Below are 26,481 nucleotides of genomic sequence, written 5' to 3'. Positions count from 1 at the left end.
TATCTTGGCTATTGTAAATAATGCTGCAGTGAACATAGGGGTGCGCGTACCTTTTTGAATTAGTGTTTTCGTTTTCTTCAGATAAATACCCAGAAGTGGAATTGCTGGGTCATAAGGTAGTTCTATTTTTAATTTTTCAAGAAACCTCTATACTGTTTTCCAATCTGCAATCCCACCAACAGTGCACAAGGGTTCCCTTTTCTCCACATCCTCCCAGCATTTGTTGTTTGTTGATTTATTGATGATAGCCATTGTGACAGGAGTGAGGTGATATCTCATTGTGGTTTTGATTTGTATTTCCCTGATGATTAGTGATGTTGAGCATCTTTTCATATGTCTACATATTGGCTGTTATGTCCTCTTTAGAAAAATGTCTCTTCATGTCCTCTGCACATTTTTTAATTGGGTTGTTTGTTTTTTGTTGTTGAATTGTACGAGTTCTTTATATATTTTGGATATTAGCCCCTTATCAGAGGTGTTGTTTGCAAATGTCTTCTCCCATTCGGTTGGTTGCCTCTTTTTTTTATTGATGTTTTTGTGTGTGTTTTTTTGCCATGCGGAAGCTTTTTAGTTTGATATAGTCCCATTCATTCATTTTTGCTTTTATTTTTTGTGCCTTTGAGGTTAAACTCATAAAATCCTCTCTGAACCCAAGGTCCATAAGTTCAGTCCCTATGTATCTATGCAGTTTATTGTTTCAGGTCTGACGTTTAGGTGTTTGATCCATTTTGAGTTAATTTCGGTACATGGTGACAGCACGCTAGTCTCATTCTTTTGCACGTGGCTTTCCAATTCTCCCAGCACCATTTAGTGAAGAGGCTTTCTTTTCGCTATTGTATTTTTTAGCTCCTTTGTCAAAAATTTGTTGCTTATATATGTGTGGGTTTATTTCTGGGCACTCAGTTCTGTTCTGTTGGTCTATTTGTTTGTTTTTTGTCGATACCATGTTGTTTTGATTATTGTAGCTTTGTAGTAAAAACGTTTATTTCTTTTCAATGTCTCCATTCTTAATATTTCTTTAGGAAAGGATTTGAAGGTGATCGAATTGAAGCTTTACTTCATAAAATTGAAATACAAATGAAGCATCAGTCTGTCAGCTTTGGACTCGCCCTGACGTCTGTGTGTAATTTCCCACCCACCTTGTCTTTTTTATGTTACTTTTATAATTAGTGGTTCTTGAAAACACTGGTTACTATTCATAGCATCTTTCATTTGAACCTTGAAAGTTAATGTTGTTTTGGATCTGACATAAATTTATTTTTAATTTAGTTTTATATTTTGTTTGTCTTTTTACCAGCTTACCTAAGTGTTTTTTGATAGCTATTTTTTTATGTAAAATAGATTTACATAGAACACTTTAAATAGTGGGGATTTATGATAACTCTTGATCTGTTGGTAATTGTATTTTCTAACAATAATTTTTAAACCTGAGCTTTTTTATTTTAATAGGAAAACAAGGTTTAAAATGAGTTTAGTTTTTCTTCTAATCAAAGAATGACTTATTTTTTAAATATAGAAAAGCAGATCTTAATCAAATGTCATAGCTTTGGTGTTTACTGAGCTAAGGAAGAGTGTGCGGTGTAACGCGCTTTGTGGATTTCACACCCTCTATTCCAGTACATAGCTTCCTGTTGGAACCACGATGGGGACCCTGTGGAGCTCCTGCAGCTGGGACGTCACGTGGCTCAGTTCAGGCAGTGCCTCAAGGAAAACCCCAAATTTTTGCAAGAAAAAGTGAAACAGTATTTTAAGGTAAGAAAACGGGAGAATTTAAGTCTGTAATTTTTAAGTTGAGTTTTATAATAATGAGAAGAGCATTAGGAATATAATTTATATTTAAGTCAATTTCTGTTAATAGGTGATGTAATTTCTTAATTATTAAAAATTTAAATGCTCATATTAACTTAAAAATGCAATTTTCCAGACTCAGAGGTCAGTGGGTGTTTTTATATGAAAATAGGCGTGTATGTATTAACAAATACCTGCATGTGTTTTTGGTCTAGTTTGTTAATAGAACGTACAGAATAGGAGGCAAGTGGCCTACACGTGTGACTGTTCTGGTTCTTGGTGAAGCGCCGCCTGGCGCCTGGCTCCTTAGCTTCCATAGACTCTTGGCCTCTTTTCTTGGTCGTGGTCCCCAGTCGATAGTCAGTATGGCAGAACTTACAAGACCTGGCCATGGGGGTAGGACGGCTGAGTTATTGAGAGTTACTTTGCATAAAGTGTTTGTTGTACTAACACTCCCACCTCTCTGTAGGATTACACGTGAGCATTGTGTGTGTGTGTATGTGTGTGTGTGTGTGTGTGTGTGTGTGTGTGTAGTTGTTGAAATGAATCAGGGAAACACGTTATGTCACCTAACATGATTATGTTAGGTCAGCATCTGCTTTATCCTCATCATTTGTAGCATAATGGAGAACTCACCTTTTGAGAGAGTCATAGTATGATGAAGACCAGATAAAAATTATTTTCTTGTATGTTGTCTGCAATTCAGACTAACACACAAATTTATAATATTGAAAAGTGCAAAGTTTCCTTGTACAACCAAGGTATAAAGACAATGCTGACTGTTTGCATGTGTGGTTCCGACATAGTAACCGTAATCACCATGCTAACAGCCGTAGTAACAACACATGTGGATTATGTAGTTACTGCATCGCAGGTATGGTTGGGAGAATTTTATCTGGCTCTTACTTTCCATAAGACCACCGTGAGGTGACTTCTGTCGTGGTCACTAATGAAAATGGGACAGTGGCACTCGGGACCAAGGGCACACTGCTGGAGGCTGCTTTAGTAAGTCTCCTGTAACGTGGCTTTTTGGTTGCTGTGCTTGTTTCAGAATAATCAGCATAAGCTGACTTTATCAATGACACCAGATGACCAGTATTCCGAGAAACAAACACAAATGGAAACAGAAAAACTGAAGCGAAAGGTCAGCTCTCTTTCCCTGGAAGACAAGCAGCAGATCTATGAAAAAGGTCAGACGCTTCCCTGGACACTTACTTGTGAGCTGGGAGGTCCCAGGAGGTGGGTTTCGTCTCAGTGAGGGGTACGGACGTGAGCTGTGGTGAAGTCTCCATTTGGGTCCGTGTGGTGCAGGTGCGGTGAAGACAGAACGTTGTATAATTTCTTACAGTGTTGGACATGCACTTACCATAAAGGGGCCCTACTCCTGAGTATTTGCCCAAGAGAAGTGAAAGCTTATGTCCACATAAAACTTGAAACAACACACTACCACCAATCTGGTATGTCCACACGATGGATTAGTGCTAAGCCCCAAAGAGGAACAAAATACTGAACACTCAGATCAATGAATGTCAAAGACAGTCCTGCTGAGGGAAAGTAGCAAGACACAGAACACCCACTGAGGGAGTCCACTTACGTGAACCCTGGAAACAGCCAAAGCACTGGCAGGCTGGGAGCCAGGAGTGGGGCAGGGGGTGGTCTGCTGCCAGCCCGAGGGGACTTCCTGGGTGCTGGAGATACGCTGTGTCACGACCTGATGGTTACATTATTCATTTATCAAAACTCATTGAATTCTAACTCTGCAACTGAATTGCATCATGTGGACATTACATATAATAAGGCCTGTTAAATATGTGCATGGTGCACACACAGACACACCCCCATTTTGGTCACGCTGACTTGGAGGTGATTCAGTCTGGTAAAGGCAAAGTAAAGGTCAGCATGTAACCTCTTCATCTCTGAATTCTTCAGACGTACAGCTGTTTGAAGCTCCTCCGTAAATGTAACGTGCTATTTGAGAATGAAACTGAACACAAACTTGTGTTTTGTGAGTGCCAGATGACAGGTTCCATCTCCATTTTGTGGCTTTTGTTTGGGGTATATTTGACACACTAGTTTCAGTGCACGTGAAGTGCTGAATGTATGTTTTGTGAGCTGATCCCCACAGGGCTTCTAATTAACACGTGTCACCAAAGAGTTGTAGTTGTTTTTCTTACGAGAACTCTTAAGATTTACTCTCTTAGTAACTTTGAAACATACAGTATTAACTATAGTCACCATGCTGTGCATTCCATCCCCAGGACTTACTATTTTATAACTGGAAGTTGTCCCTTTGACCCCTTCACTCATTTTCCCACCCCAACCCCCTGCTTCTGGCAACCACCAATCTGTTCTCTGTATCTGTGAGCTAGCTTTTCTTTTGTTTGTTTGTTTTTAAATTCTACATACAAGTGAGACACTTGTTGTTTGTTGATTTATTGATGATAGCCATTCTGACAGGAGTGAGGGGGTATCTCATTGTGGTTTTTGTTTGCATTTCCCTGGTGATTAGTGACCTTAAGCATCTTTTCATATGTCTATTGGGCATCTGTGTGTCCTCTTTGGAGAAATGTCTATTTAGGTTCTCTGCCCATTTTTTTAATGGGATTGTTTGTTTTTTGTATTTCATTGTATGAATTCTGTACATATTTTGAATATTAAACCCTTGTATGATTTGCAAACATGTTCTCCCATTCTGTAGATTGCTTTTTTATTTTGTTGATGTTTTCTTTTGCTGTGCAGCTTTCTGTTTTGATGGAGTCCCACCCATCCATCTTCCATTGCTTTGTCTGTCTTGGAGTTTTTTTGTTTGTTTGTTTTTTGGTTTTTTTTTGTGCTGTTGCTGTTGAAGATATTTTTGAATTAAATTTATTGGGGTAACATTGGTTAATAACATACTAATTTTCAGGTGTGCAGCATTATAATCCAACATCTGTGCACTCTGTTGTGTGTTCACCACCCAAGGTCTAGTTTCCATCCATTACTATATATTTGACCCCCTGTACCCTCTTTGTTGTCCCCTAAGCCCCTCCCTCTTGTAACCACCAATCTGTTGTCTGTGTCTATGAACATCTTGTTATTTGTTGGTTACTTTTTTTGTTTTATTCCCCACATGAGTGAAATCATATGGTTCTTATCCTTTTCCACCAAACTTATTTCACTTAGCATAATAGACTCAAGATCCATCCACTCGTCACAAATGCCAATTAAATGGATATGGCCACTATAAAAAACAGTATGGAGGGTCCTTAAAATATTAAGACTAGAACGCTCATATGATCCAGCAATTCTACGTCTGGGTATTTGCCCAAAGAAAACAAAGAAACTGATTCGGAAAGACATACGTACTCTTATGTTCGGGTAGCATTATCTACAATAGCCAAGACGTGGAAACAACCGTCTCCCATTTTTAATTTGCACAGGACATAATTCCACACCTCAGCAATAGAACGGACCCTCCCTGAGTGACCAGATTCCTGGCCTGCTGTGGGGTGTTCTCTGTTTTAAAGGAAACCAGTTACTCTAGTCCACACCGTGTGTAAACGAATGCAGCCCCAGGGGTAGCATTCTTACAGATCGCATTTCACAGATCGTGGCAGAGTTCCATGAAGGAGAACACTTGCCAGTGCGCTCAGTGATCCCCTCAGGTCAGGAAGTCTTAGGTGTGGACTTCGTGGGAGCAACCCAAGGCCACTGTGGGTTAGCACCAAGGGGAAAATGGGAATGGTCTCCCATCTGATGTGTTAAACACTAATCTTCCATTTTGGGGTGTCTGTGTAACATTATGTACTGGGAAGGGGTGTGGCCCTGCAGTTGGGAGCACGTGGCCTGGTGAGGGGGCTCTGTGCATTCAGAGAGGGCCGGGGGTGTTTCAGAGGATGCAGGAGGTGGGCCTGTGAGCTGTCGCCAGGGCTGGACAGGTGAAGAGGCAAGAGGCTTTGGCATTTTGAAGTCAAACATGCAGAATTAGAGAACGTCTAAGGGACAAGGGCTTGGGACACTTGGATGACTGGGGCAGGGGTGACAGCAGGTGAGGAGGGCTATGATTGTCCCAGAGGTTTGATTGTAATGTGCGCAGGGACGAGCCGGAAGGGAGCAGTTGAGACTGTGCTGGGACCTGGGCACAGCCCTGGCATGGCCTGTGACGAGCTGCCCTGACTCCCACCCCTCTCAGGCCAGTTCCATGATCCGTGGCTCTTGGGGACCTTCGGGGAGCCGGACGTGGGGGTCAGAGTCCAGGGCGCTGTTACCGTGTGACATGATGCACTTCTGTGTGACAGGACTTTAAACGCTGCCGTCTGTTCCCCCTGCTCCTGTCAGCTCTGCCGTGGGTCACACAGGGCCGCGTGAATCCCCCACTGGCCGGGCCGGCGGTTCTGTGCAGACTCGGGGAATGGCCCTCTCGCATCCCATCAGACCATGCGAAGAGCAGGCCCATACCATGAGTTTTTAAGCATTTTTATAATTTGTGGAATGTATGGGATTATACAAGGACTTTGCTGAGGTTAGTAAACCTGAAGTAAGAAACAATACAAAAGTCACTAAACTTTAGTCCACTAAGAAATGGTCTGAAAACTCTAAAAATGAGTTTATCTAGTGTAAAACTTGGGGGGGTGGGGAACCTCTTTGAGCCAAGCACCCAACCCCCAGCAAAAACTGTCCTTTCGTTCGTTGAGGATGAGCTTAGGAGAGCTGCCTGTGAGCGGGTACTCACGCCCCTGCACCTGTTGCTCTCGGGAGTGGCGGTGCAAGTGTTGTGGCTTAGTGACAGAGGATAGGACATCAGGCCTGGCAGTCGCTGCCACCCTAATACTCCCCCCTTTTCCCAGGTTTGGAATTACAGACCCAGCAAAGTGAGGCCCACGATACCTCGTGTCTGCCCGCGCTGAAGGTGACGGACATCGAGCGCAGCATCCCATTCACGGAGCTGGCGGTGGTCCCGGCAGGTCAGTGAGCGCTGGCAGGCGTGATGCGGGCTGTGGGGGCGTCATGGGGCCATAGAACAGGTGTGCATGTCTGTCCTGAAGCGTGGGAGCGCCGCACGCTCCCTAGTCCTGCCCGTGGCGTCTCCTTCGGTGGCCACACCACTCAGTGGTGTGGACTTCTCTGCCCAAGCAGGCCTGCGTCCTTTCCTCCGAGGGGTGTGGCAGGGTCTGGGTGACGCTGCCGCAGCATGACAGCAGCTCGTAAAGCACACAGGCCCCCTCTGAGTCCCTGCTGCATGTGCTCTCCAGCTCAGCCATCTGGCTAGGACAGGTGACAGCACTTGGGGGACCTGGAAATGCCTCACAGCGCCTGTATGCCGGTGTGGAGAACGGGAGGGAGGCCGCTGGCATGCCATCTTGCATTTTGTCCCGCGGTTTCCTCCCTAGTCTGTCACTTCTGGTCAGAAGCACAGGAGGCCTCTGTCTGGAACAGCGTCCCCTGTGCGGATGAACACTCAGCATCCACATGGCATGACTTGACTTCCTCGCCCTGTCCTCAGGGTGTTCTGCCCTGTCCCCTCTCGTGTAGATTCGGAGCGTATTGTGTTGGAGCTCCTCGTTGACGTCCGTGGGGCGTCCCTCTCCTCCCTGTTGGTTGTAACAGGACTGTCATGTTCACCACGTCTGATCTGTTGGCGAGCGATCCTTTCCTCTGGAAAGCAGGGTCAACGTCCCACTGGCCTTTAATCCCCCCATTTGGGTCACGAAGTGTTCCTTACAGAACTAGGATAAGTTTGTCATCAGTGAGCACCTGCGTCCCTCCGCTGGTTGGGGCACTGTGCTGAGGGACGTAAAGATGGATGCACAGCCCCCCAGGGGCTGGGGACCATGGACACCCTGTGCCGGGGGCTGCACGCTGGGCCATCAGGGGTCTGGGGACTTGTTAGGGACGATGGGAGGCATTTGGGCTGGGTGGGGAGTGGGGTTAGATGCTGCAGGAATGACTGTCAGTCCCCTCTGGGTAAAGGAAGCAAGGACCAGCTTGGGTGCTGGGTGGCTATGAAACCCGAAGGACGCTTCCCAGCGCTGGTTCTTCAAAAAGCAGGCGTTCTTCAAGACTCAGCTGTTAGCACAGTGGAAGATCAATAGAGAAGTTTGTCTGAGTTACAGCAAATGACTACTGTCTGTTCAGTAACATAAATGTTAAACCTCCACCCTTGAAAAGCATCAGCATTTTTAAATACTGACCAAGGATCACATGATTAAAATTTACTGGTGAAAATTGAAGTCGCATGCCTCTGTCTCTCCAGCTGGGGACGTCCCGGTGCAGTACTGCGCCCAGCCCACCAACGGCGTGGTCTATTTCCGCGCCTTCTGCAGCCTGCACTCCCTGCCCCCCGAGCTGGGGCCCTACGTGCCGCTCTTCTGCAGCGTCCTCACCAAGTAAGGCCCGTCCGTGCGCCTCAGCCCTTCGTGCTGCGTCGTCCCTGGTGCTTCCTTGTGCGTGTATTTTCCTGCGTCCATGGTCACGTCTCCATGAGTCACTTTCAAGACCCATAGCGTTGTTAGTGTGTAAAGGGGATGGTGTATTTGTTGAGATTTCTCTTAGGAAAATTGTGGGGTTGTTTTACTAACACAGTTGTAAACCTCGACGTGAGGTAGTTCAGGTACATGTACCTCGGGGACAGGGCTCTTCTTAAGATTGTGACAAGAATGATGGTTTCGCATCAGAAAATGAGTAAATCTGACATGTGGGCCTGGGGTAGCCATGGTGTGGACCCTCTGCCACCACATTGGTGCCGTGACCCCTCGTCCCTGTGTGAGCACCTGAGCAGACTGAGAATACAGGCGTGTGTCCCTGTCCCTCTGCTGGGTCTCTGAGGCCAAGGGTGGCAGGCTGAGTGGTCAGCGAGGGGAGCTGTCAGCTGGGTCCCCTTCCCGCGTCATGTCCACGCACGAGCAAGGTGCTGGGACCCATCAGGAGAGATGCCTTTGATGTCCCAGGGTCCTCTGCCCGTCTCTAAATACGGTGCCCATCGCGCGTTCTCTCCTGGCTCCAGTGTTTTTAGAAAAACCCTACGGTGTTGTTGCTTTTCGCGTCCGGAGCAGCAGTTAGAGTGTTTCTCACAAAAGCCTCATCAATGTTGACATGACTTTCGCTTTTCTTACAAGTGCAGGAAGGCTTATTGTTCATATTTGGCCCAAAGCTACCAAGTGTTTGAGCAGGGTGTCTGGAGGACAGTGTAGGGAAGATCCATGGGGCGTTGGACAGCCGCAGTGGGAGGCGGTCGGTAACCGCTGCAGGTGCTGTACCGGTGAGCCCCGAGCAGGCCTGGTTCCGCGGGAGAGGGCCTGCCGTGTGCGCCGTGGTCCCCTGGCGGCTCTGGGGCCAGCAGGACACGGGCCGAGACAGTGGTGATGTGACCCTCTCTGCTATCCCCAGACTGGGCTGCGGCAGCCTGGACTACAGGCAACAGGCTCAGCAGATAGAGCTGAAAACCGGCGGCATGAGCGCGGCTCCCCACGTGCTGCCAGACAACTCCCAGCTGGACACCTATGAGCAGGTGGGGCCTACTCGCAGGGGGCGGCTGGGGGCCTGCTCCGCTGGGTGGTTTTCTGTGGATGGCGTCGCACCTCGGGCCTTCTGTCTTTGCTACTATAGGGTGTGCTGTGTTCCTCTTTCTGCCTGGACCGGAACCTCCCGGACATGATGCATCTGTGGGCTGACATCTTCAACAGGTGACTGCACTTGCAGAGATGTTATCCCTAGGGTGGCCAGAGCTCTGCTGCGGCTGGAAAGGGGGGCTTTGCTCTGTGGGTTGTCGGCTTCAGAACCCGTTTGGCAGCTGTTCCTGAAGGCCTGGAAGACGGGAGGATGTTTGTGCCATGTGACGCTCACACTTGGGAATGTGCTGTGGTGTGGCAAGGGCCTGAGTGGGGACCGGGGCACCTTTTTGTGCCCATAGCCCGTGCTTTGAGGAGGAAGAGCACTTCAGGGTGTTGGTGAAAATGGCCGCCCAGGAGCTGTCCAACGGGGTCCCAGACTCGGGGCACCTCTACGCGTCCATCTGTGCCAGCAGGACTCTGACGCCCGCGGGGGACCTGCAGGAGACCTTCAGTGGGATGGAGCAGGTACCGAACCGAGGGGAAGTGGGATACTGTGCGTTAGCAGGTCAGTCAGAGTCGCTACTCTGCCCCGGTGCCACATTTACATCCCAGAAAAGCTAAGTGACCAGAGTTCATGGGGAAATAAACTGAGTACCTTCCTCCTCCCCTCACCCCTGCCAGGCCCTCTCCCCAAGGCAGGCGAGTGCACCTCACAAGCAGTCACATTGCCCCTGTACCCAGGCTTTCTGGCTTCCAGGCTGGGGACAGGTGCCGTCTCTAGGTGCTGTCCCTTTGGCTTAGGTGAGGCTGATGAAGAGCATCGCAGAAATGACAGACATCACACCTGTCCTGAAAAAGCTCCCGCGCATCCAGAAGTACTTACTGAACTGCGAGAATATGAGGTAGGGGCTCGTGCTTGGTGTCTGGGCAGAGACTTATGGTTCGTCCCATTTCATTCAGCACCGTGGGCTGATGCACGGAGGTGGTCGTTCCAGAAAGAACGCTCGTTTAGGTCACAGAGTTGATTCTGGACCCCCACGTGTTCTGATAATCAAGAGCATTTTATCTGGGAACAAAACACTAAGTTGAATGAGAGCTGTGGGAGGTGGGGCAGAACGCCCCACTCCCCTACGTGGTGAGCTCACTTAGTTCTAGGCTGACTGCATGCATCTCTCGTGTTGCTCCCAAAAGTAGACAGTGTATATCCTGTCAACGAGCCATCAGTGAGGCCACAGCAAAAACGGGAAGTTCTCGTAAATATTACACAACGGTTCAAGGACATGCATGTATAGTTGGCCCCAGGCCCTCAGGCTGGTGAGCAGGGACGGAATTCAGCTGTGATGAGCAGTTGGTCTATTTTCAGCGTCTCACTCCCAGGACACAGGTTGTGATTAGCTTGTAGCTGCATGTGGAGCATGCCAGTGCCTTCCCGCCTTGGTTCTTGGGGGTCATGGGCAGGTGCCCCCAGACCATCTGGGCGGCAGGAGGGGCGCCCCGAGGTCGGCGCGGGCTTTGGTCGGGGCCAAGCTGACTGCCACTCCTTGGGCAGCACTGACCGTCCACCCACGGTGTCTCAGCCACTTAGCCACAGGGACCTTCTGTTTCCTCCTCCCTGAAACACAAGTTTGCAGGTGTATGGCAAGGCAGTTGGGACATGTTAATAATTATGGTACTTTAGTGGTACATACTGCCAATTTAAATAAACAAATTTAGGACAGGCCAAAAGAAGAAAAATGTCAGTGTACTATGTAGTTCGCGTAGCTGCTGTGTGATAGCGTTATGCCTTCTGCAGAAGCTGCAGGAGTTACAACCAGCTGGTCCTCTGGTGACTGCTCCTGCCGCAGTGACCTGTTTGCTCCTTCAGGCTGATGTTGTCCCGGGCAGCCATTTAAGCTTTCGACTTGAAGTGTAAGTCTGAAGGTGTTGGCAGACAGTCTCCTTGAGTCTTCAGAACAGGATTTAGTCAGAAACGCTGTCTCTGTGTCTTGATGGCCGTTACCATCTGGGAAACATTTAAAGATGTGACAGGGTTTTCTGACACTTGAAAGACTGGTCACATAGCCTCTGGTTTCCATATTTGGCTACTGTCTCTTGTTAACATTTTTGAGCATTATTTTATACAAAAACAATGTACAAGGTGCGATTAAACAATATAATGAATGTTTAAATTAAAAAGATTTATTTCAGTAAAAGACACATTGTCATTAATCCCCCTCAAAATACTCTCCTTCCCTTCAAACACACTTACCCCGTCGTTCTTGCCACTTTATAAAACAAGTTCTGGAAGTCCTCTGTCATGAGTGTCTTCAGTTGCGCTGTTGTGGCTGCCTCGATGTCCTGAATCACTTTCACTCTGGGGAAGGGCCAGAAGTCAAATGGTGCAATATCTGGTGAATAAGGTGGATGAGGACACACGGTGATGCTTTTATTTAATAAAAGTTGCCATATACCAGAAGCGATGTGTGACTCGGAGTCTTTCTGTTGTGATCAAACAATACAGTGAATGCTGCCACAGAATGTCATCCAATGGAAAGGCAGGGATCTTCAACATGGAAAGTGGCACGTGGAACCTTAGGGACAGTGTGTGACAAGTGTCAACTTGTTCGGTGCAGTCAGTCGGGTGTGAGCTAAGGTTAAGAGAAGGTTGTTTTAAAGTGTGCTGTAAATCATCCTCCATCATGACAACGCTCCATGTCACACATCGCTTCTAGTATACGGCAATTTCTGTCAAATAAAAACATTACAGTGTATCCTCATCCACCTTACTCACCAGATCTGGCACCGTGCAACTTCTAGCTCTTCCCCAAAGTCAAAATGATTCAGGACATTGAGGCAGCCCTGACAGCGCAACTAAAGACACTCATAAAAGAGGACTTCCAGAACTGCCTCAGAAAGTGGCAAGAATGATGGGATAAGTGTGTTCAAAGCGAAGGGGCATATTTTGAGGGAGATTAATGGCAATGTGTCCTTTACTGTAATATTTTTATTTATTTAAACATTCGCCGTAGTTTTTTAATGACACCTCGTATTAATCTGTTTTTTTGGTTTTGTTGTTTATACAAGATGTAAGGAATTGGTGAAACAGTTTTATGTTCTGTAGTAAGGGTTTTCTGCATATATGTGATTGTTTAAACAGGTGTTCAGTGAACGCAACCCCCCAGCAGATGTCTCAGACGGAACGGGTGGTGGGAGAGTTCCTCAGAAGCCTGGGGCAGAGGCGAGTGGAACAGGAGCCGGAGCCCCCACAGGTGGTGCAGGTGAGAGCCGGCCAGGCGCCAGGCCGCACAGGACCTGTGTGTGACATGGGTTCCCGACATCCCCACTGCCAGTGAGGAGACAGGGAGGGTTCAGTTCAGTCCAGTCAGAAGTGACTTCACACCGTGTAGTTTGTCCTTTGACCCAGTGTTCCTATTGTCACTAATGGGGAATGACCCTGGGGACTGGGACACGCTCCTGTAAGAACAGCCAAAAATGGTGGCCTGACAAAGCTGGTCTTTCTGTTGGCGGTGAGGCTTTTCCCTGACTCAGTGACACACAGTGTCTCTAGAATAATCACAGCTGGAACATTCTACTCACCATGATTCGCTTACAAAGTGGGTGTGAGCCAGCTCACTGGGCCCAGTAGAGGGGCAGGTTGACAAGTCTGCAGGTTTTGCAGAGGATGGACTTCTGCTGTCTGCTCGTACGTCCCTGGTCCCTCATCCCCACATGGGCCGCCCCGTCTTCCCAGAGCCCTCCCTCTGATGGGACCTGGTGGAAGGGGCAAAGAGTGTGCTGCAGCTCCCCGACCATCTGAAAACCTGTCAGGAAATTCCACATGTAAGGAAAACACTGTTACGTAAAACACATAAGCAAGTGCACCCTAACACTGGTTATTGCCTCTGAGTTTTCTGCAGTGTGCCTTCTTAGCTATTTCAGGTGAGTTGGGATTTTTCTCATTTCTCTTGGAAACATTTTATTTTCAGAAACCTGCACCTACGGGATTGGGCAGCAGCACTCACATTAGTGGCTCCCAGGTCCTCAGGAAGCTGATCACAGTAAGTTAACCCAGCCCCGGTCACTTCAGAACCAGCTGTCCCTAGCTGGTCCGTGTCCCGCCGTGCAGTGGGTGGCCTGCCCTCCGTTGCCAGGTCCCTCCCTGCGCTGGGATGTAGGAGCCACGGAGTCCTGGCTCCTGTCCCCATGCATGAAGACCGTGTCCCTCATGCGGCCTCATCACTGCACCCCAGTTGTCACGTAACTACTTGACTCGATAATTCACCTCCATGGTGGCCGTGTGAGCCCTGCCACTCAGCGTGGCTCATTGGGGCATTCGCTTTGGTTCATCACAGAGAACGCATCTTCCCGTGTTCCTGGAAAACAGGGAAAGATGAGCTCGCTCAGTCCACAGTTGGTTCAGGTGATGTGGGTGGCATGTTTCTAACTGCCTGATGATTACACTGGAAGCCTGTGGCAAGGTTGGAAGGTTCCCATGGGAAGTAGGACTTTCACAAGTCTAGGTGGCACCTCTGCGGGTAGCGCCTGTGAGCCACCTCACAGTGACACAGCCTGGCCTTCCCCCCAGGACCCCACTTTCAGGCCTTGCCAGATGAAGACGCACTTCCTGTTCCCGTTCCCCGTGAACTACGTTGGCAAAAGTGTCAGAACCGCCCCCTACACAGACCCAGACCACGCCAGGTACAGACGAGGGCATGAAAACGACACCACACGAGGGGACAGGGCGGCCACATAGAAACCCAAAAACTCAGTGGGGTTGGGGGGCGGGGGGGAGTGGAGCCACTGGGTTCCGGAAAAGTTAATTTAGGAAATGTAAGCATAATGTGATTTTCTCAGTTTATCTCCATTTCTGTAGGACATAGACATGATGCTAGGCCATCAGGAAGAGTGGTGTCTGTTTCCGCTATTGGATAGAATATGGAGATTTAAAACACTAAAATGTTCCTAGAGGCACCCCGGGTAGTGGGGTTATTGATTTTGGGGGATTTTTTTTGCCTGTTTTGTATTTAGAATTTTCCAACGGTGAATGTGTGTCCCTTAGGAAACACAGAGGTAATAGAAATTTCCAGAGAAAAACACATGGAGGGTAAACCCCAGTCTGTGTGGAGAAAGCAGAGCCCATGAGCCCAGGACTGGGACCCCTGCCTCAGATCCTGGGCGTGGGGTCCCCAGTGAGGGCGGCACTTCTTTAGGGACATGTACTCACGCCTCCGTTTAGCTTTTCATCGGGCCTGTGTTACCTCGGGGAGTGAACGCTATGCCTCCCACGGATGGCAATCATGTTGGGGTGCGGCCCTGCCCACTCTGTCCTGGGAAGGTGTTTTCTAGAACCACCCTTTTCCCTTCTAAGATATCAGCTGTTAGCATTCATCGTGTAAGTTAGCGGAACTTGCAGAATACATATTCCAAGGCCTCGCAAACCAGCCAGGAGCTTCCCACGCACACATACACGCACATGCTGATGTGGGATTTAAGTAAATGATGCTCCACACACTTCAAAATGCCCCGAGTGTCAGAGCCAGAAGCGTGTGACAAGCCTGTCCCCCCACCCCTTCTCCCCTTGACCCTGCAAACTCAAACCGCTGTGTGAAATGTTGTCTTCCTCAGGCTTTCTCCTAGGGACCGGGGTGTATATATTACTTAACAAAGTGGTTTTCTTTGTTTTTGTTTTCGCTGAATTATACCCTTGACACCTTTTTGGATAACTTTTATTATATACGACACTTTCTTTCCAACCGTTTTATTTTTAACTTGCATTTTCCAATCATTCGTTTCAGTCTTAAGATCCTGGCAAGTTTGATGACTGCTAAATTCTTGCACACAGAAATTCGAGAAAAAGGTGGTGCTTATGGTGGAGGCGCTAAACTCAGCCATAATGGAATATTCACTTTTTACTCATATAGGTGAGTTTTTCTATTTCATACATGTGGACACATCTCATGTCGCTGACAGTAACTCGCTCTAAAATCATCAGTGTCGTCATGTCATACATTGGAGTGAACTTGAAAAAAAGATTGTCCCCCTTTTCTGGCGTTTCACCACTCAGCCACACCAGCAGTGTCCTTTTGGCTGCTAGGTTCTCGGGACAGTGGGAGAGGACAGGGAACACTGTGCCTCACATGAATCCTGGCATTGGTTGAGGAGTGCATGTCACTAGGAGGTGCCCTGAGCTTGCTGGGCTCCAGGACTCAGAGAGAGGAGCCTGCCCTAGGTAGAGGAAGCCTTCCTTTTCTGTGGCTCTCGTCTGAACACGCGTACTCTGACACTCGGGAAGGGGCAGATTGCTTGTGTTGCTGACGCACTTCTCTCTGCTCCTGCCAACTGTGTGGCCCTTCCTGGTGTGGGTGCCGGGAGCTGGGACCACCCTCAGCACGGGCCGGGCTGTCTGTACCGTGTGGACGAAGAGCTCTGCAGCTGTCTCCCTTCAGACAGCAAAGGCTCCGATTGGCCCACTTACGGGTGACTACTCTGGGCGCGTCTTGTGGAAGTGAAGGCTGACATTGAACCTTTCGTAGCATTTCTCCATGAGTCTTCCACTCAGTTTGACATTCCTCCATCCACCCGACTTCCTCTTTTAATGACATTACAGAGGCAGGTGGTGACACAGGTAGACGGACCCCGCCTCCAGGAGGAGGGGTGTCCCATAGCCCATGTGGCTGGGCGAGCATTCCCAGAGTGTTGGTTTGTCAGTGGGCCGTTGGACTAAACACTGTGAACAACTAGGAAGTGTTGGAGCTGTGATGTCAGTCTGGGTTGTTGCTCACTTTTCCATTGGCAAACGTGTGAATAGCTGACCTTTTGGGTCTCCTAGGGATCCACGTTCAACAGAAACGCTCCAGGCTTTTGCAGAGGCCGTTGACTGGGCCAGATCTGGGAGGTTCTCACAGCAGGACATTGACGAGGCCAAGCTGTCTGTGTTCTCCCATGTGGACGCGCCGGTGGCTCCCTCAAGCAAAGGTATTGGGAGGAGTAAGAGGCAGTTCCAGGCTGAGGTCCTGAGTCGTGTCCTCATCCCCTACCCCCTCCTTGTGACACGCAAACGTCCACCTTGAGTGCACACCTCAGTGTTGCCACTTGAAAGGGGTCACGTCCTGTCATCTCAGAGCTTGAGTGAGTGCACTGTCAGTGCCCCGGGCGGTGTGACCCACGTGGGGCAGAGACCGTCCCAGCGTGGCCCTTACTCATCTTCTTCCTCGCCGCAAGTGGGGTGGGGGCTCCGTGGGAAAGTGAAGGTCCACGGTTTGCCCTTGGCTGGAAATGTGTCCATTGGTACGCGTGGAGCAGGCTCAGCTCTGCCGTCACTCACCTGTGTCCCTTCCAGGCATGGACCACTTCCTGTATGGCCTCTCGGACGAGCTGAAGCAGGCGCACAGGGAGCAGCTCTTTGCTGTCCACCGCCAAGGCCTCATGGACGTGGGCGACAGGTGAGCATGACTGTGTGGCCCGAGCCTGTGACCTGACGCGCCTGTCGTGGAAACGGCCCTGACCCCCTTTCCCTTCAGGTACCTGGGCATCGGGAGGAGCCCTCATGGGCTGGCGCTGCTGGGGCCTGAGAACACGAAAATCGCCAACGACCCGTCCTGGGTACTAAGATGACCAGCAGCTCCAGCTGTGCTCAGGGCTTAGCTGCCACAGGCTTACAGGCCCGAGAAGTAAGCCCAAGCCAAATGTAATTTGAAAGGGCAGAAAAGTGATTGTTCTTCCCAAATACCGTCGTCATTTAGCATTCTGACAATTTTGCCAAAGGTACGTACTGTCTGGCAAGTCAGAGCAAAACTCAGTTCTCTCTTAAAGCAGGTGGAAATAGTGTGATTATGAAGAAACTGAAATAATCTTGTGTTAAATGCCAGAGACGCACACTACTACTGTAAGACTTCCTAACAGAAATGCTTATTTTACCTTATTTATCCTACAACACTATTTAAAACATTTAAAAATAAAAGGCAACTCTGACCTACCTGTGCTTTAGTCATTGTTTTAAATGACATTTTGCTAAAGTAATTTTTAGGGCCTTTACTAAAAAATCAATGAGTGACATGAATAAACAAAGGTATTCCAACATCTGCCTTGGTTTATAAAAGTTATACCAAGGATGGCGGGGAGGGGGTGAGTCTTTGAACAGACGCATGATAAACAGAGCAGCCTGTTGGGATCCCCTGTGAGAACTTACTGTGTTCTGGGTTAATAAGCATTAACTTCTCTCTACATTTTTAAAAAAATTGTTTCTGAGTTTATTTGAGCGTGTGAGATCTCAAATGCTCCCTCCCCACTTTGTACCGGAGGGCTCTGTCTCATGTTACTTCACATTTGTCAGATGAAGTCCTTTGTCATTTGCAATTCAGTTCCTACACAGCCTCCAGGCAGACCCCGCTTGGCTGCACTTGGCACATGTGTGTTACAGACCAAAGGTTTGGGGCAGTCCTGCATCCGGCAGGTCTCTGGGTGCCATTTTGCCAACAGGCTCGAAAGATTGTCAGCATTTTTAAGCAATATAGTATTTTTAATCAAAGTACGTATATTGTTTTAGACATACTGCTATTGCACACTGGCTACAAGATAATGTGACAGTTATAGGACTTTGTGTGACACGCTTTACTGTGATGGTCTGGCAGCAACCCCCCCACCCCCGTCTCCAAGGTCTGCCTGTGTTTCTGCTCATCCACCTTCTCTCCGTACGAGTCCTTCCCCCATGGCGCGTTGACAGGCGGATCCTTTCTTGTCTCAGACTTGACACCGGAGACAAGAGGCAGAGAAGCTTTTCACTCCAGATACTAAATAACACATCTTACTTAGGCCTGATGTGCCACCGTCATCCGGAGGGTTCCACACGCGTCCCCCAGGGACGGTGCCTTCCGTGTGCAGCTGGGATGAAGGCTATCAGCTTACCTTGCCCCTGAGGCACGCGTTCATGGCGTCTGATTTTAATGCTACACCTGGTCCCACTTTAGAAGGGACCATGCGGCCGCAGTTGGGTCACCTCACCTGGTGTCCTAGTCCAGGGCTTGCGCTGCACACTTGACATGGCCCCGTTTGCTGTGTGTGATAGTGTTGCCTTTCTCCTTTGTGACTTTGTGCAGCCTAGTTCATAATCCCTCTAAAAATAAGTTGCCAGTACCTGCCCACAAAACTATCCACAGAGCCTGAGGTCTAAATGCCCAATTAAAAAAATGAAAGAAACAGTACTGTGGTTGGAGCTTTAGCCAAACGTTTAATTCCACTGGGAGTGCACAGTTTAAAGCAGGAGACAGTGGGAGGGACAGCAGACAAGTCCCTGGAGTCCCAGCGCCCCGGGGGTGTGGAGGGAACAGGACAGGTGCTCTGTGGTTAGGGATTAAAGTCGACAACACTCACGCACAATGCTCATAAATAACTTAAGTGTTACAAAAACGGGCGGTAAACAGGAAGTCCACGCGGTGCCAGATGGTGCAGGTCCGGTGGCGTCTAGATGGCTGCAGGCTCCCCGTGGCCGCGGCGGTGCACGTGCTCTATGTCACCCGCATCGGAGACCTCCAGGCTGGCCTTGTACTTGGCCAGGATCTTCATGAGTGGCCGCAGCTTCAGCCACCACTGCTCTTTGGGAATTCTGTGCCTGCAAACGGGGGGCAGCAATGGTGAGTGCTCCCCCCCCCCCCCCACAACGCCAATGAAGTCGGCAGGCAAGGCAGTTTTCAGAGGTCCAGTGAAACCATTTTATTTCTATTTCTACAAACCCTCCCTGCCCTGTTTCTAAACATTGTATTAGCTAACTGTTTCCTTAAAATACTAAAACGAGTGACTTCCAATAGTTACTTACAGATTAACTGTGACAGCGGCGTCCCCTGCCCTTGAGGACCCCTCACCCAGTCCTCCTAATGGCATTAAGGTTTAGGCCTGTGACGTTCGGTTTACTTACTCGAAGTCCGTCTCCTTCTTCAACTCTGCTACAGGTTGGAAAAGGAGGTTTCTTTTGCAGATTCCCAGCACACAGATGGAATCATCAGTTACAAATCTTTTTCCTAGAAAAGACAGACAATGATCTGACACTGAATACTTGGTCATGTTGAACCACGAACAAGACCGATACTTGGGCAGGTCAAACGGCTGATGAAGGAAGGAAAGGTGGGACAGAAGGCTCGCTGACGTGGGGAGCGGAGTCCTGTGGAAGGAGGAAGAAATCAGGCCCCTCACACCTCCGTGGGTGGAAGCCATACACCCAGGCTCCCCAGGAGCTGCCACGAGGTGGGCAGAGAAACCCCCGGAGTCCCCTCGGGACCAGGGAGGCACAGATGGGCAAGTGCCAGGCCACCCTCACTCCACACTCACCCTGGGAGGGGCTGTTACCTGCTCTTGGCACTGAGACACTTCACAGGAAAGCAAAGGAGGCTTAACACTAGGAAACCCATTCCGACTTAAACAACCACCTCATTCATTGCAAAGAGTATAAGATCCTTTCATGATTGAAAAACTATGTAATGAACGTCAGAGTAACAGACCAACAGCAAATTCGTGGTCATGAAGCATGGAAGGCATCCCCATTCCCATGAAAGTCAAGACCAAGACGAGTTCTGCCACCACCACATCCATTCAGGATGTCTCGAGTGGGACCAAGAAAAAACCAAAACTCATACACAGATAATGTATGTGGACGTCAAATCCAAAAGGAATCCATAAATAATTATTAGAATTAATGCCCATAGATTGAAAAACCAACTTTTAAAAGTTAATTATAGGGCCAGCCGGTGGCTCAGGCAGTTAGAGCTCCATGCTCCTAACTCCAAAGGCTGCCGGTTCAATTCCCACATGGGCCAGTGGGCTCTCAACCATAAAGTTGCCGGTTCAACTCCTCGAGTCCCGCAAGGGATGGCGGGCTGTGCCCCCTGCAACTAGAAAAACGGCAACTGAGCTGGAGCTGAGCTGCGCCCCCCACAACTAAGACTGAAAGGACAACAACTTAAAGCTGAACGGCACCCTCCACAACTAAGATTGAAAGGACAACAACTTGACTTGGAAAAAAAGGCTTGGAAGTACACAGTGTTCCCCAATAAAGTCCTGTTCCCCTTCCCCAATAAAAAAAAAAAAAAAAGTTAATTATATTTCTAAACACTAATAAGAAAAATAAAATTAACTGCTACTTACAATGTATTTTTTAAAAATCAAGAAGTCAGGAATAAACTTACCAAAAGATATGCAAGATCTTTCAGTACGACAATGCTTTTAGTTAGAGACCACAAAAGACCTAAATATATGGAGAGAGACGATATTCACAAATTACAAATTCAGGGGATGTCAACTCTTCCTACCAATGATTTCTTGATTAAATGCACTCCCCTACCACAACCAACAACAACAAAAATTCCAGCAGAATCTGTGGTGGATCTGGACAAGCTGATTCTACTGTTGCTATGACAGCAGGAGAGGCCAGAAATGGCCAGACCTGGAAGAAGGCCCAGGTCGCACTGCCCTAGCAGGTATCACTAATTGTTTGTAAAACTGGACTGGGCAAGGATCAATAATTATATCCCTAAAAATGAACTAAATAGCCCTGTAAGTGTACAGATACTGGGCTATGATAGAGATTATACTGCTGAGTGGAGAAAATGGATTTTTCAATAAATGGCATCCAAATAATTGATTACATGGAAGAAAATGAAATTAGACCTTAAACTTCATATCAATTCAAGTGGCTTAAAGAACTAAATGTGAAAGAATATTTTAGTAACATAAAAAACTCAAACCATAAAGGAAAAAGTAAATTGGCTACATTAAAATTAAGAGCACGTCACTAGAAGATGCAACAAGTACACAGACGGAGGACAGGTATCTGAAGCACGACTGCCAGAATATAAATAGAAATGTGCTATAACAAAGTACAAAAAAATGCTCTAAAATAGTTTCAAAATATTTTGGAGCAGATTGGATCAAAAAACAAAACCTAACCATATGCTGCCGCCCAGAAACACATCTCAGCTACAAGGACAAATAGACTCAAAAGGTGGAAATCGACACTCCAAGCAAGTGGTATCCAGAGAAAAGTGGGTGTAGCCATATTTCTATCAGATGAAACAGACTTCAGGAAAAACAAACAAAAACACATTAATCCTCTAAAATAATATAAACAAAGCAAAATATCAAACATAACCAACCAGTCTAGGAAAACAATACCTGAGCCCACAGGAGAAACGACGTTACACAGGCAGGAAGAGCCGGCCTTACCCTCAGGTGTGAAGTTGGCCTCAGAGCCACAGGGAGCCTGTCAGGCCCACATGACAGCAGTGGTCTAAAGGTGACAGGTCAAGTGTCTCAGATGGGTAAGGGACTGGCTTGCCCCTCAGGGAAGCACGTGGTGCTGACACTAGTCGAGAACCAGCCTGGTTCTCGTGACCGAGCATCCGGCCTGGTTGGACACTGGGGGCCAGGGCAGCGGGGTCAGGGGTGGCGCTGTCATAACGGATGTGTGTCAGCACGGGCCTGTCACAGCCTAGCGCCCTGTCAGCTTGCCAGTCCCAGGAACACTCGCTGCTTCTGCTCACGGAGACCATGGAAGCAGCTGGACTGGGAAACAGCACCAAGGTTTAATGAGCCCGTAACCAGAGGAAGCGAGGACTGGGTCTCACGGAGTCCCAGGTGCTTCTGGGGTGGCGTGACCCTTAGGCGGTGGGGGAGGAAGCAGCCTGGACACCTCCGGTCCTTGTTTTGTCTACAGTGAAGGTCTGAATGAGCAGAGTCTTACATAAAAGCCACTCCACAGTGTCCATGGAGCGCAGAATAAAACAAGGAGAAGTGACATCTTGGGGTCTTGCTAAGGAGCTCCGTATGTATGTACACAGCAATTTTTTGGCTATTAAGAGATGTGTGTCACTAGATTACTCGATGCCTCCCATCGCTAATGAGCAGGAATAAAGCATTTTATTAATTACACGTACACCTAAGTAGAACCTTGACTGTCGTACAGAGCAGCCTCAGTCTGAAAGGGGTAAAACCAGTGTCAGTGCAGCTCAGGGCTAGATTCAGGCAGAGGATTCTTCCAGACAGACCCTTGTCCCCACAGGCCACCCAGTGTCACTCAGTACCTTTCCCCTGCGCCTCCTTCAGCTTCGTGGTGAGCCACTGCATGGCTCGGGCAGAGATTTTGGTTCCAAAGTTTCTGTCAAACGGGGAAGGCGCCCCGCCCTGTTGGGGTAAGAGTTACCAGAAATGTTAGTCACGCAAAATATCTTCCTGGCTGTTTATTTTTCAAAATGAAATGGGAATAAAGTTACTATTTGACACAATTCACATCACATTTTTAGGAGACTCAAATTTGTAAATACGGATTTTGGGGTTTTTAGGGATTTGTTTGTAAATTTTACCTCCTCACGTATAGTTGGGACCAGACAAAAGCCAGCCTGGTGACCGCTGCAGCCTCAGCTGAGCCCATGAGGCAAGCATCCTCATTACTTCAGAATCTTCTATCAATTTCTTAACCTTATTTTGGGGCAGCGAGCGGGAATCCCAGTTTCCTTTAAGAATCTGATCAGTTCTGGGCTCACTTTTACAAAAATATTTCAGGAGATTCAGGGACCCTCTGAAATGAACGTTGGGCGAGGTGAAAAGTCCCTAAGTCACAGGAGTGGTGGTGAGATGGATGTGTGGTCAGGAGTCTGGGCCCGACTCCAGCCCACCTCCTGCTTTGTCATGTGAGGCACGTGTATAAACCAGACAGTGCACCCCAACATAGTTTCCACATGCTACTGCCTTTGTGCAAATAAACGTCACTTTGTCTGCTACTCCATTCTCAGTGGTGATTAAGGCCCAGTATGGAAAGAGGTACTTAATTTGAATGAATTTTTCATTAACTGGTATCACTGTACGAAAGCTGACCATTTCCCCTAAAATACCCATCTACCCAAATATCACAAACAACAGAATTCCTAAAGCCAATGCTATCTGGTAGGACTTCTAAGTGGAGCCACAACAGAGTTCGCATGTTTTCAATCATCTTGGAATTTACTTACAAACACATTTTCCTCCCCCAACACGGCTAACATAAGACCAGACATCCATCTATAAAGCAGCCGCGTGAAGCACAGCTTCCTGGCCTGTTGTGCGGCCCGAGGGCTGGGGAGCCTCCCACCTGCTGCATGTGGCCCAGCACGTTCTTCCTGCAGTCGAACACGCCTTTGCCCTCCTCCGAGTAAAGCTGGTAGATGAAGTCGGTGGTGTAGTTCTCACTGCAGCTCTCGTTCCTGACACACAGGGAGCATGGCTCAGGGCCGCACCACCAACGGCCACCCCAGCCTCATCCCACCGTCTTTTCTATAAAGCTCAGCGGCCTCGTTAAAGAAATGACTGGAAATGTCTTTTTAAAAAGACTACAAAGGGAAAGGGAATTTCAAGAAGCTACCCTTCAGTTATCCAAGTGCACGCAAGTTTTTCACACAAACAGTTCCTCTGCTTCCTTGGCCCTGCATTACTCCGAGTAAGGGTCCTCGGAGTGACACTGGTTCCTTCAGAGCAGCCAGGTCCCCACTGAGGGAAGGCCAGGGGCTGCTTACCTGAGCACGAGCCCCCTCTGGATGGTGGTCTTCATCTTCTCCGTCAGATGCTCCACATTGGCCTAGGAGAGAGGGCTGCGTCAGTCACGTGGGAAACCGAGCGCGTACCGGCCGTGTGGAGGCCCTGCACCAGGTCCTGTGCCACCCTGCGTGACGGGCGGAGCCGCTGCCCTCCAGGTTTATATTACTGTGGCAAGGACAACAGTGCATCAGGTAGTGACAAGTCCAGTGGTGAAGGGGACAAGATCATGTTGCTGGGCACGCTTGTTCAGTTGAGTGGAGCTCAGCTTTCATGGAAAACACTGTACAAAATAAAAAGGTTTCCCTCTAAAAACATTAATTCATATATTCTGTATGCTTGCCCTCTGTGTCCTTATCTATTTTCACGACAGTATTTTCGAACTCAGAGGAAAGTATTACTTTATATGGAATCGGATACAGCTGCCGAATGAGCGTTTCGGGGTAGGCGGCAACAGAAATTTACAAGACTCAATTTTGTGCACAAAGACTCTAAGGAAGAAACTCTTGAGACAGAAAATGCAAAAAAGGCGATATTTACATATCAGCAAATCCCAGTCATGATTACATTTATTAAGTGTCTCCTACATTCCCAGAGCTGTGGCATGTGCTGGCCAGGTGTCATCTTTACACAGTATTGTGGAGAAAGTCACAGGTCAAGATGGCAAGTCATAGATACTAGTGAAAACATCCAATGTCCCTCTCCTTGGCAGAGTTGGTTCAGAAACAACAAAATCGTAACTTGCATGGAGCCGTGTGCATTTCAGTTGTGTTTTACTCGCCAATGCCTGTCCTGAAGAGGGTGACTTCCAGTATATGGCCGGGGGTCCCGCCCCAGCCTGTCCCTGTGCCACCATGGGGGCCCAGCCGCCCGCCGACCCCACAAACACTGGCCCAATTTGCCCTCCAGCCAAAGCTGGGCCCCGAGAAACCCTTGCTGATTTCAAGAACAGGAGGCACCTGCAACACCAGTGTGAACCCTAGTGTCAGCTGTGGATTGGGGGTGCTGATGGTATGTCCCTGGGGGTCCATCGGCTCTCACGGTCCCAGTCTGGAGGTCTTGTGGAAGGAAAGCTGTTTGTGTGGGGGTAGGGGCAGCGGGTATACAGGAAATCTCCGCCCTGAACCTAAAACTGCTCTTAAAATAACTGTTGCTAAAAACCACCATGTTTTAAAGGAAAGGAGCTCGCTTCCAGTTGTGTTGAGCCTGCCGCTGTGTCCCCAGCAGTGTCCCTCACTATGTCCAGTACTCACAGTGGACAGGGCCACAGTCGCTCTGCCCACGCCCAGACCACAGGGCAGCAGAGGCCGTGGGGAGCCTGCGCGCTTGCTGGGAACCCTGGGTGTTCTCCTTAATCGGCTGGTGGCCTTCCAAAAGCACGGCGACTGCCTAGCGCATGACAGCCTGGCAGACAAAACTGCGTGGGCTGTGGGACAGTGGGAGGTGCCCTGGGCCACATGCTCACTGTCACCACAGACGGCACTGCCCAGGACCCCGACTCGGGGATGTGGGTCGTCCAACCTCTCAGAACGCGCAGCACGAGGTGGTGGCCCTGGGAGGACCCGGTGACAAGCATGGCACATACCTGCAGGTCCCTGATGTCAAAGGGCTCCTCGAAGATGTAGGCGGCGTCGGCGCCGGCAGCCAGGGCGCCCATGTTGGCCAGGTAGCCGCAGTAGCCGCCCATGGTCTCGATAATGAACACACGGCGCTTGGTCCCGCTGGCCGACTGCTTGATGCGGTCACACGTCTGGCAGAGAGGAGGGCATGGGTCACGCTGGGGCAGGGCCTGGCCCTGTAGCCACAGGTGCCGCACCAGTGCCCACAGAGCTTCAGAGGCCACCAGCCCCGGCCCCAACCTCAGTCACTGCCAAGCTCTGGGGTTTGGTTTCCTTCTGAAAAGCTCCTGTGATCTCTGGGTCCGGTTCCCTGCAACTGACAGAGACACTGGCTTCCAAACAAAGGCCCCACGGGTCTCCAGATACAGACAACAGGTCCCCTAAGGCCACCAGCCGCCAGCGTCCCTTGGGAACACAGCGACACCCCACGCACTGTCCCGGCTGCGGTGCCCTCAGGCCCTGCACCCACCGGCTCTGTCTAAGAGCCTGACAAGTCCTGGGTCCTCAGCAGCTCCTCCTCCTCCGCCCAGCACCTCAAAGCCTTTCTGCAGACCCAGCCTGCCGCCTCCCTGCCCTGCAGCCCTGCCCCAGACCACAAGGGAGGCCTGACCCAGGGACAGAGGCCAGTGACAATGGAGCAAGGGCCAGGCTGCAGGCCTTGCAAGCGAGGAAGGGCCTGGGGCCAGGGCACACGGCAGCTGTAGCAGCCGAGCAAGACACTGTGACCTCAACCCAGTGAAGTCACCTTGCACCCGCGGCCTCCAGAACCGTGACAGAACCGTGACAGCAGAGAATGGTGAGGTGCCAGGTGTGTGGACGTCTGTTACTGTGGCAGGGGACTTGCAGGCCCATTCCTGCCTCTCTCGCCGACCCAGACAAGTGTCACTTCCTTGGGAAACCATCTGACTGCAGGGACCAGCATTGCTGCTGGGACACCTCGCAGCCCTTCCTCACAGAGACCATTGTCCCTCAGAGACCGCAAGTCCCATCAGGACAGGACTCGCAGGCAGGCTCGG

At 49.3% G+C, this 26,481-nt stretch overlaps 2 protein-coding genes across 4 annotated transcripts in view; one reads left to right on the top strand and one right to left on the bottom strand.

Annotated features, from left to right (window-relative positions):
• Positions 1-17,271, top strand: part of PITRM1 (pitrilysin metallopeptidase 1) — a 31,735-nt gene extending 14,464 nt beyond the window's left edge. Inside the window, exons 12-27 of the mRNA XM_019710583.3 lie at positions 1,023-1,119; positions 1,618-1,752; positions 2,840-2,978; positions 6,615-6,731; positions 8,021-8,153; positions 9,154-9,274; positions 9,373-9,449; positions 9,677-9,842; positions 10,119-10,219; positions 12,454-12,574; positions 13,283-13,354; positions 13,882-13,994; positions 15,092-15,217; positions 16,126-16,271; positions 16,636-16,738; positions 16,817-17,271. Coding sequence (XP_019566142.3) covers positions 1,023-1,119; positions 1,618-1,752; positions 2,840-2,978; positions 6,615-6,731; positions 8,021-8,153; positions 9,154-9,274; positions 9,373-9,449; positions 9,677-9,842; positions 10,119-10,219; positions 12,454-12,574; positions 13,283-13,354; positions 13,882-13,994; positions 15,092-15,217; positions 16,126-16,271; positions 16,636-16,738; positions 16,817-16,910 — 1,861 coding nt within the window. The 3' untranslated portion in view covers positions 16,911-17,271. The remainder of the gene's footprint in view (positions 1-1,022; positions 1,120-1,617; positions 1,753-2,839; positions 2,979-6,614; positions 6,732-8,020; positions 8,154-9,153; positions 9,275-9,372; positions 9,450-9,676; positions 9,843-10,118; positions 10,220-12,453; positions 12,575-13,282; positions 13,355-13,881; positions 13,995-15,091; positions 15,218-16,125; positions 16,272-16,635; positions 16,739-16,816) is intronic.
• Positions 17,272-18,502: 1,231 nt separating this feature from the next.
• Positions 18,503-26,481, bottom strand: part of PFKP (phosphofructokinase, platelet) — a 65,639-nt gene continuing 57,660 nt past the window's right edge. For all 3 annotated transcript variants that reach the window (XM_074325044.2, XM_074325042.2, XM_074325043.2), the window contains 6 exons: positions 25,432-25,596; positions 23,828-23,889; positions 23,407-23,518; positions 22,364-22,463; positions 19,207-19,309; positions 18,503-18,903 (listed from right to left, as the gene is read on the bottom strand). In XM_074325044.2, the coding sequence (XP_074181145.2) occupies positions 18,756-18,903; positions 19,207-19,309; positions 22,364-22,463; positions 23,407-23,518; positions 23,828-23,889; positions 25,432-25,596 (690 nt within the window). In that variant the 3' untranslated portion in view covers positions 18,503-18,755. The remainder of the gene's footprint in view (positions 18,904-19,206; positions 19,310-22,363; positions 22,464-23,406; positions 23,519-23,827; positions 23,890-25,431; positions 25,597-26,481) is intronic.

Source organism: Rhinolophus sinicus, chromosome 1, assembly GCF_057876585.1.
Source record: "Rhinolophus sinicus isolate RSI-liver-muscle chromosome 1, RSI-T2T, whole genome shotgun sequence".
NCBI classification, from domain to species: domain Eukaryota; kingdom Metazoa; phylum Chordata; class Mammalia; order Chiroptera; family Rhinolophidae; genus Rhinolophus; species Rhinolophus sinicus.
The sequence above is the reverse complement of the archived record's forward strand: the minus strand, read 5'-3'. Positions and strand labels throughout refer to the sequence as shown.